Source organism: Antennarius striatus, chromosome 1 (genome assembly GCF_040054535.1).
Source record: "Antennarius striatus isolate MH-2024 chromosome 1, ASM4005453v1, whole genome shotgun sequence".
In the NCBI taxonomy this organism is placed as follows: domain Eukaryota; kingdom Metazoa; phylum Chordata; class Actinopteri; order Lophiiformes; family Antennariidae; genus Antennarius; species Antennarius striatus.
In genome coordinates this window covers 13,382,893-13,392,453 of record NC_090776.1, presented here as the reverse complement: position 1 = coordinate 13,392,453, position 9,561 = coordinate 13,382,893, and the positions used below count along the sequence as shown (strand labels likewise).

Sequence of the window (9,561 nt, the reverse complement as noted above, 5' to 3'; positions counted from 1 at the left end):
TTATTACAGTTATTCAATTAGTACCATTGCCATAATTGTGTGGGTGTCGTATAAAGAGTCTTCACAAATAAGTGAAGGGAAAACAACATTAAATTATATCTGACAGCTTTCTCTCTTTAAATAGATTACAACCATACAAATGAAAGTGATCAGGCCAATGTGCCTGCTTATGTAGGAGGGTGGTTCTTTTAGGTTATGTTTCTTTGCCTGCTGATGGGTAATGGGAAAGGATTAATGTGACTAAAGTCAAATGAAAAAAAGAAATCAAATTGTTTAACACTAAAATAGATCAAACTATTTAGTTCTCCTTGCTTCCATTTGTTTGCCACATTCATTTGCGGGGAACTGAGCCAATCCAAGCTGATTTTGGTTGAGAGGGGAATCATCAGGGGAACACATCGAATTTTTTTCTTAAAAGTCTCTGGTCCTCAAGTGGGTGTGAACCCAGGCTCAACCCATTTGCCATATAGATGCATCTGTATGATGCTCGTCATCAGTTACTCCTACTCCAGTAGCACAGGTGTGAGGAGGTTTAAATTGGTCATAGTAGCTCTCAAAATGTTGTTGTGACTACCCATGGTGACATCAGCCCCCCCCCCCCCCAATTCTGATACAGAACATAATGCACAAACATAACAAAAGATGTCCTTGTGGATGTGAAGAAATTGAATTGATATTTATCATTGGTACAAATCTGATGCACCAGCAGATTGCACAGTGAGTAAAAAGATGAAATTCTGTGGTCTGAAGGAATGTTCACACTGATGTTTGGTAAGATGATTCTCAAGGGAAGGCCACCACTCACCATCTTCAGCAGGGGTATCAAACTCGATCACACAAGGGACCTAAATTCAAGACATAGCCTATGTTGCGGGTCAAATAGTCATTACATTTATTGTTCCTGCAATATTTTGACCTGAAAAGGTCAATTTGAAAAGATTATAACTGCTTTTCTCTCTCAATAAAATAGATTGGTGATTCAGCTGGGCCATGCGATTGAAATGTACATCTAAAGCATGTACATTTACCTGATGGCACTCCCTGCACGTATCAAATTCAGTTAAATCTTGATCATGTTTTTGCAATGGGTGCCTGGTGTATTGATTATGCATGATGTGTGTGGTTCCTGCGTGACTGAATCTTAAAGACATCTTTGCTATCAGTGCAAATCTCTATAGAATTTCTTTTGGGGCTTCCTGCTTAATTTTTCATTGCACTACACTTCTTCACCATGGTTTTACACTGGCACTGACACACATAGGAATTCTTAATCTGAATATGTATAATATTCGTGGAGATAGCAACTCCATTAATAGAAAGGCAACTCTTACAGCAGATCTAATATGCTTGTGTCTGAAAGAATATTGAATCTCAGCATAATATGAAGCTATTCAGCTAGCAGCCAGTTAGCTTTGAATTGATTTACTCTGTCCAAAAAATAAAAAATAAAATAGAAAAGTTATATCCCTAGCCAAAAAAAATACTAATCATTATAATTAATAGAACTCTGTCTGGAAGCATCTTAATGATCTCATGCAAAATAAAGCAGACATGCAATGATTCAATTAATGAAAGCCGAACTGATGGCTTTACAGCACATGTACTGGATTTACCAAAGCTACAGCGAAGCAGTTTTCTCTTTAATGTTGTAGGGTTTGTGCTGTAAGCAATCTATAGCTATCAAGTGGACCAAACAAAAGAGTTCAGCTTTGACTTGGAAATCCCTGAACTTAATTTTAAATTTGTCAGGAGTCTAGCCCGTTCACACAGCTTTTTTATAATTGAAGCACATAAATAATTGTACAGGCGGGGAGAGATTTTAATGAATAATTCTGGTTCAGATATGAAGCTGATTCATCTTGTCCCCCTTGCTGTTGTCATGTGAAAATGCATAAATGGATGTTTTGGGTCGCAACTAAAATGTATTGAAAGTGGCAGTGCACTGTATTTATATTATTTCAGCCTTTTTTGGTTGTAATTCCTCCCCCGACTGACAAAAGACGGAACAGAACCAAGATGACTACTGATAGAATACAGTTAATGTGTTTTGGTTTCTCTCTCAATTTGATGGAGGAGGATGGGATATTTTCAACTTTTTGTGCTATGAAAATTTATATTTCATCATATTACTCTAATTCGCTGGCACCCTATGGCTAAAGCCTTTGTAAAATTGATGTGCTTTGTTGTATTTTTATCTTGTTGACCACAGAATCACTGTTACCAGGAAGTTATAGCTTGTTTTATCAAAAACACAAACAAAAACAAAACAAGGCGAGAATTAAACATCATTATTTTAAACTATTTAATTTAATTTTAAATTCTTAAAATTTTAGTCACATTGATTTAAAAAATTGAATTCTAAATTCTAATTTTTGAAAAATTTTCAGTTTTCAATTAATGTCTAAAACGTATCCACAGACACAAAGCTGCCTCTGTGAATATGCTTATAAAGAAAACATTTTTGAGCCAAAATTCTTTATCAAAAGGATATTCAAACTTCGCATCTCATTAGTTTTCCTATTACCCAAGTCCAAAAATTATTATGTTTTTTTAACAAGAAATCATTGATGAACAAAGACAAAAGAGAAAACCACAGCCGAATAGTTACTTTATAATAAAACGTTTATTATTACCTTCATATTATTCTCTGTATACAAGAATGTGTAACAAAAGCCAAATAAGCAATCACTTTTAGTCTTTTAAAAATGGTAAGGCATGTCTGCTTAAATAACCATCAATCTCAGTTCCCCCAAAACACTTCAAACAGCGTGCACTGACAGCTCCCAATATCTTAATGTGCTCCTTAGTTATCTGATTTTAGCAAATCACAAGAGTACCATACTTACAGCATATGTATCAGCAAAGATGGAGCAAATGATTAACATCAAAATGGAGAAGACCTCATGTAACACATTTTTTGTTGTAAGCACTCTGTTCAAAACAACTTAAATTGACGGCTTTACTTTTTCAGGTTTTTAAAATACCAAAGAGAAAACAATAAGTAAATATGGCTCACAGACAAACTGAGTTACGCACAGAAGCATCTCTGACAGCGATGCTGTATGTCTGACCAGCAAAAGCTTGTTAAGACAGAGAGAACAATATGCAAGGTGGGGGGGGGGAAATGGCCGAACATTCCTCTTGATCGAATTAGGGAAGAAATTTGAACCAATTCAATATAACCAACTTCCAAAACAGTTTTTTTTCCCAATTTCTTCATCTTTTTCTTGACTTTTCATCGTCACTCAACTGTGTGCTGCAGAGTGCACTGGACCTTTTGTACGGCTTAAGATGCTTTCAGATTTTAAAAACATAGTCACTCAGCCATAGTGAGGAGATTGCAGTTCCAGAGCTCAAACAATACTAGTATCTAAAGCCATGTGGGTAACTGCCCGTCTTATTATCAAGCACACAATGTACCGATTATTCTGCCTCAATTCCTTCTCCGACTCTTAAATATCTGTCCCCAAAGTGTTCTTTAATACTTAGAAACTAAATTAGTATATTTGACGACATTTAAGCCACTAGGTCGCACTTTGAACTGACCTCTCATTTCTTCCTGTTGCATATTAATTTAACATACTAATTATAGATTCACCAAAGCAAAACAATCATCTAAAGCCCAACTCAGTCTATCGTTAGGGAACAATATAACACTACGCTTCATGTCAAAAATAAAACTGCACACAAAATATTAACTTCTTTTTGATTTAAAAGTGTGAAGATTCTATATTGAGATATGTAAACGCTGAAGCCGAAATGTCGCGGCCTCATGTAACAGCCCTCCTTCGTTGCAGTTCTTTGCAATCTGGATTTATTTTCCTGGGTAAGCCTACCAGATCACATCTGTACTGACAGCTTGTTATTTTAAGAGTATTTCATTCAATATTCTGCATGTTATAAACAGTTACTGCTAGACATCCATCCTGCCAAACTACCTCCCATCTGTCTGACTTGTTTGCTCAGACGCCCCCCGTTGGTGCTTTTGCTAATGAAGTGAGTTCAGATCACATCCATTTGTTTTCACCTCTGCCAAACAGCAGTTGGGTGGTGGACTAACATGAAAAGAGATCAGAATATGACAGAGGACACATAAGAAAGAATATCAAAGAGGGTGACACATGTAACTTCTGCCTAAACACCCACAAAAACACTTTTAGGCTTTGATAGTGGAATCAACACAGGTTCCATCTCGTGCAGGCTTTGACAACAAAAGGGCTTGACAGGCTCTTTAGCTCCCAAGATCTGTTTGGTCTTTCTCCAGCCAATCACAATGGATACACAAGATAAGATCTTTAAGAATCGTTACTTCATTCTAATCAAGGATTTGCTTGCCTTAAACGACTGAAACAGCACCTGATGTAATGAAGGGCTCAGCGGCGTGTGAATAGATTCCATGCTGGAAGGCCTGCACAGCATCCACACTTTTTTTTGTTTTATCTCTTTCCAGCCCTCAATTTATGGCATAAACCTGGGGGTAGAAAGCCAATACCACTGCCAGCTCAGTTTTTCAGGGGGAGTGCTTATTTTATATGTTCTCTTCTGTTTTCTATGATTTTCTTGTTGTTAACTGTGTGTTCGTTGTTTGAATGATTCTTTTACTTCAGTGCTACTGAGCTCCTTTCCCCTGTGTTGCACCAGTATTTATTGCACCATAAACAAGGGTAATTATATTTTAAAATGGTATTTCTTGACTTAACTTTATATCTCCAGCCAGCTCCAGTTAATATTTTGTTAAAAAAGTGCATTTTTTGCAATAATTTACATCCACCAAGAAATATTAGTAATAACTTATTAATTGTTTGAAGAATCCTTTTGAGGCATGTTACACAGATCTGGGGAACTGAACTGCATTGAAACAGGAAACTGAAATTAATGTTAGAGTACATCTTACTTTTTCACCCTAGCCTGAGGTATTTTTCCCACAATATAACATTTTTTCTTTGACATTTTCAGCGTTCTATGTGCAAAATGGAAACAGACTTCCATTGCTTCTACGGTGAACGTCCCACTGGACAATATTGAACAGATTGATATTGAGGGGACCTTATTTTGATAACTTAATTGTTTTCTCTCATGCTTCGGTTGGATGGAAGCCTACTTTGCTCCACAATTAAAGTTTAAGCATCGGTGATTTAATGATGTCATGCTTGTTTTGGTGGGAGGCTTGCTGTCCAGTCACCTTCACTTTCTCTTTATTGCAGGTAGTGAGATGACGGAGGTCAAATGTTTCCGCATCTTTTGGAGCTTCCAGCAGGGTTTCTCTTGCAAGTCATATGAGACTAACGAGGAGACATTTTCTTCAAGGTCCTGTCAGGGAGGACGGCCATGTCGATTTAGCAAACTCTGGCAATACAATTCTCTAGTTTTTTGTTTGAAAAACAGCAATTCACCTCTTATTTGTGTCAAACAACAATAAATATTTTTTTCACATCTACAAGGGTTCAGCTTGATTCTGTTTTCGATCTTACCACATGCTGAAGATAGGGAGGTTGTTATGTCCCATGCCTTCTACAGCTATGTTCACTGAGACTCTCAGATAAGCTGTAATTTTGGTAAATCAAAAGAACAAAAATCAATGAGATGACCCCTGTTGGGGTTATAAGCTACTTGAAACATATGTGAAAGCATGTTAGGTGCGACTGAGCTTAGATTGGATCAGCCAGGCACACCCAGACACCAAGAGTGGCTACTTCAACTGAACTCTTCCGTGCAGCAGCACTTTGTTTGCCTCTGTGACAATACTGCAGCATTTCAGGGACCTGCTTTTTCTATGGGACTCGCAGGTCAAAGCCATCAGGTTGTTGTTTTCAAATGCGAGCTACGTCTTGCTACCTGTGCATGTTTTGAGTCAAAGCCTGCAAGAAATTGATTTAATATCACAAACAGTGGCCCTATTTCAGATTCAGAGGTCTCCATGTCTTATACCTTACTTCTTATATGAGTTACTGACTTTGAGTAAACATAACTTGTAGCCTGATGGATCTGTTGTTAATGCTCATGTAAGTGTGCAAATTTCAGAATGGTGATCCGTAACACATGAGGTGGAGGTAAACCTGCAGAGGCTATCTGAGGGCTAGGGTAGTTATATAACCTTATCTTTTAGAAACAATAACAAACATAAATATAAATCATAAAAACTAAAGCAAGTGAGCCAAGCAAATACATTAAATTATCTTTAACATAAATGTAATATAAAAAAAGGGTGTCACACCAAGCAAAAGATGTTAGCAGGTAATTCTCAAAAGAAAAAGTTGTGAAATTTTTCTATAATGTAGCCATTAATGACACCAGTGTGATTACATTACAGTAGTTCCCAGTGGAATGCATACGGTAAATGTACTTTAATGTAAATAAGTACAATAAAATCAGTTAAGTGAAAGGAAAATCTTTCTCTATCGGGTGAACGTTTTCTGTAGCTTTATAAACTTCTGAAACAAAAAAAAAAATCTGTGCAAAGTCGCTGTTTTACTGCATTACATTAGCACTTTCTCAGAGACAGCTAAATGTGCAACTATAAAATGGCAGCAAGAACTGTGTCTGTCATGAAACCACACTGACATGACCAATCGGGAAGCTGGGTGAACTGCTAAGAATGTAGACTCCACTAGAAACAATCCCAAACATGGTAGCCTGAAAAATCAAGAACGGAAACAACAAAACAAAACAAAAAAAAAGAATAAAAACAATCAAATCGCTTTTGTCAGGTAACATCATTTCCATGCATGCACACAATACAACTTTCTGTTTATTGTCTGAGGGGGACAAGACTAATGAGATAAAAATGGGTGCTGCCCCCCCCCCCCCACATCTTCTACAAAAATGAAAGAAAAATAGATTCCTCTTTTTGTCTGAAAATCAGATTTAACAGTTCTCACTTTTTAAAAGAGAAGCATATTCTTAAAAACCCACTTTAAAATAATGATAAAACACCAATCTTTCTTTTTTTTTTCTTTTCAGAGATGTGAAAGCTGGTTCAGTGATGGCACCGAGCATTCTTTGGGGGACGAGCAGGATACGGCACTGCACTCACTTCTGGTCCAACTATACCAACACAGTAAGCCATTCTCGACACGCTTCCAGGATGTTCTACATGTCCAGTGAGGGAACACTAGTAGAACTTGCTTTTAAATATACTGTAGCAGTATAAAAGTCTAACCACACCCATGTATTATCTCCGATGAGTCTGTGTTGCCCAGAGTGGGACTGTGACAGCAACCATCACCAGCAGTGCAGAGGGTCCGCAGGAGAGCGACTTTCCGGCGGCTGCTGCAGCTGCACGTTCATCACTTCTGTCGGCTCCAATCACAGGAGCCTCTGTTCCAGCAAAAACCATCTCCGTCGTGCAGCCTTCAGAGCAGCCGCTGCCGCTGCCAGAAGTGCTTCCCTCATCACCTGCAGGGAGGAAATTAAGTCAAGTCGCAATTAGGTTAACATACCAAATTAGGTTGGCCTAAATGATCTGGAGTGACTACAAATGTAGGATTAAATGATAAGTTCACAGTCCAAACTTATGATAACATGAGACAATGATATAATACGATGATGCAATAGCATGAGATACTCTAAAACAGTCGTTTATTCATCCCACAACAGTAAAATGTGCTGTCCCAAAAAGCAGTAGATGTAAAAGATAAAAATACTACATGCCAACAGAACAAGATCTTCTTTCATAGAAACAACAGTAATGCAATAAAGTTGAGATCATTTTCCTCCTTTCATAGCCACAGAGCAAAAAAATTGAGAAATAAGTTATTCTAACCTTGATTAAAATTGACATGAAAAGATTATTTAATAAAGAAAGGGCTGAAGCGTAGACTTAAGACTGGCAGCCTTTGTTAAATCTTAATTACTGATACCTGAATACCTATGTGACAAAGGATTTATTTAAAAGGGGGCCTGGGGCCACAAAAAAGCCCAGCAGAGAAGCATGGAGAGTTTGCTGATTTCTTTGTGAACATGTTACAGGAAAATATGAACCAACGAAAACATTTCCTTGGAAGTCTACTGTATATTTGAGTCAAACAAAGATGATAAACTCTATACAGAAGAGAAACGGCATAAAAGCTGCAGTCGCTACAGAGGAACTCCTATCTTGTCAACTAAATGTTTATTGTATGGCAGCATTGGAAATGTATGTCTTCCTCAGCGTAGGCTCAGCTGTTGGTTACATTTTGTGTTTCCATGTATTCTGCTAATAACATCATGTTGCTGCTGTGCACTCCTGACATATCCATTGAGATATAGGATAAATTGCCACATGAGAGACATGATCTTATTTCAGTTTTAACAGCCATTTGTTTGTGTGCTTGATATCAGAACCAACATGCAGTGGCTCAGATCGGTACAGAAAGCTTTCTGTTTTGCATTTTACTTTCAATAAGTACTATCATTCTGGCTCCACTTTTCAAAACATCTGAGACACTTACTTGAGTCCTGGAAATAAATGTCATTTCCATTGTAAGCATTCTTTAGCTTGTTGGTCATGACGCGCAGAGCCATGATCTGCTGTCGTATTAGTGTGTCAGGCCTGGTGATGTCCACATCCACCTCTGGGTTGTTTACTTGGTTGGTGAGACCTTCCTTCACCACTTCAGGGAAATACCTGTACAGAATGAATTATCCAAAACTTTAACTGATTTCTAATAGTTAAGTCTCCATGAATCATTTTAAAAAATGCAGTCAAGTGGCATCTGTGAATCAGTGACAACCTGCTGGTTGCGGATGTGCTACACAACCACTTAAAGCACTTAGAGCACAGGCAGATTACTTTGACAGCACACACTTCACATAAATAGCAGAAAACGAACAAAACATGTTTTATTATGATGTATATATCCAGTAAAGTTGATTGTTACTTTTTTTTGCAATAATTTCTTCCATAGCATCAGAGGTGAAAGCGTTTTCACCATTTTTCTTTCTTTGATTACTGTGAGCTCTTCCTGTGAAATGTCTTTTGCCAGTGTGGTTGCATTGTCAATCTCTTGTGCATCCATTGTGTCCAACTCTTAACCTTATTGAAGTGTCGGTTGACATAGAACCCATTATATGAACCACACTAAGAAAGGTGTAGCTTTACGTCCATCACTTGACTTGACTTGAAAGAACCTAACAAATCAATCAGGGCTGAAACTGCTCCATAAAGGCCAAAGAATGTCAGAACTACAGAGTAGCAGGACACCAACATCCACATTGACCAAGAGGCGGTTGGTAGTCCAGCTCATACATCAATACAGGGAAGTTACTATCACAGCAGCTGAATAGCTCAACACAACAGGAGCACTACTGAGCAACATGGTAACACTGAGTCGATGCTGACCGAAGAAAGCAGTGTTAAACATGATTCTTCACAACCAATAATGGCAGCTGTTTCCACAGAGCAAGAGAAAATGAAGTTCTGAGGATGACTACCCAAGATAACAAGAAAATGTACCTCAAAAGAATGCTTATAGAGACAAACACAGTTCTTTTCACTACTATTATTATTTTGAGACAAGATCAGAATGCAACATGCAGAAGAATGTTGGATATGATATCAAGAAACCCCAGTGGGAAGTTAGT

At 37.7% G+C, this 9,561-nt stretch overlaps 1 protein-coding gene across 2 annotated transcripts in view; it reads right to left on the bottom strand.

Moving 5' to 3' along the window:
• Positions 1 to 2,628: 2,628 nt before the first annotated feature.
• Positions 2,629 to 9,561, bottom strand: part of gpc6a (glypican 6a) — a 149,682-nt gene continuing 142,749 nt past the window's right edge. For both annotated transcript variants that reach the window (XM_068322231.1, XM_068322239.1), the window contains 2 exons: positions 8,430 to 8,605; positions 2,629 to 7,395 (listed from right to left, as the gene is read on the bottom strand). In XM_068322231.1, the coding sequence (XP_068178332.1) occupies positions 7,172 to 7,395; positions 8,430 to 8,605 (400 nt within the window). In that variant the 3' untranslated portion in view covers positions 2,629 to 7,171. The remainder of the gene's footprint in view (positions 7,396 to 8,429; positions 8,606 to 9,561) is intronic.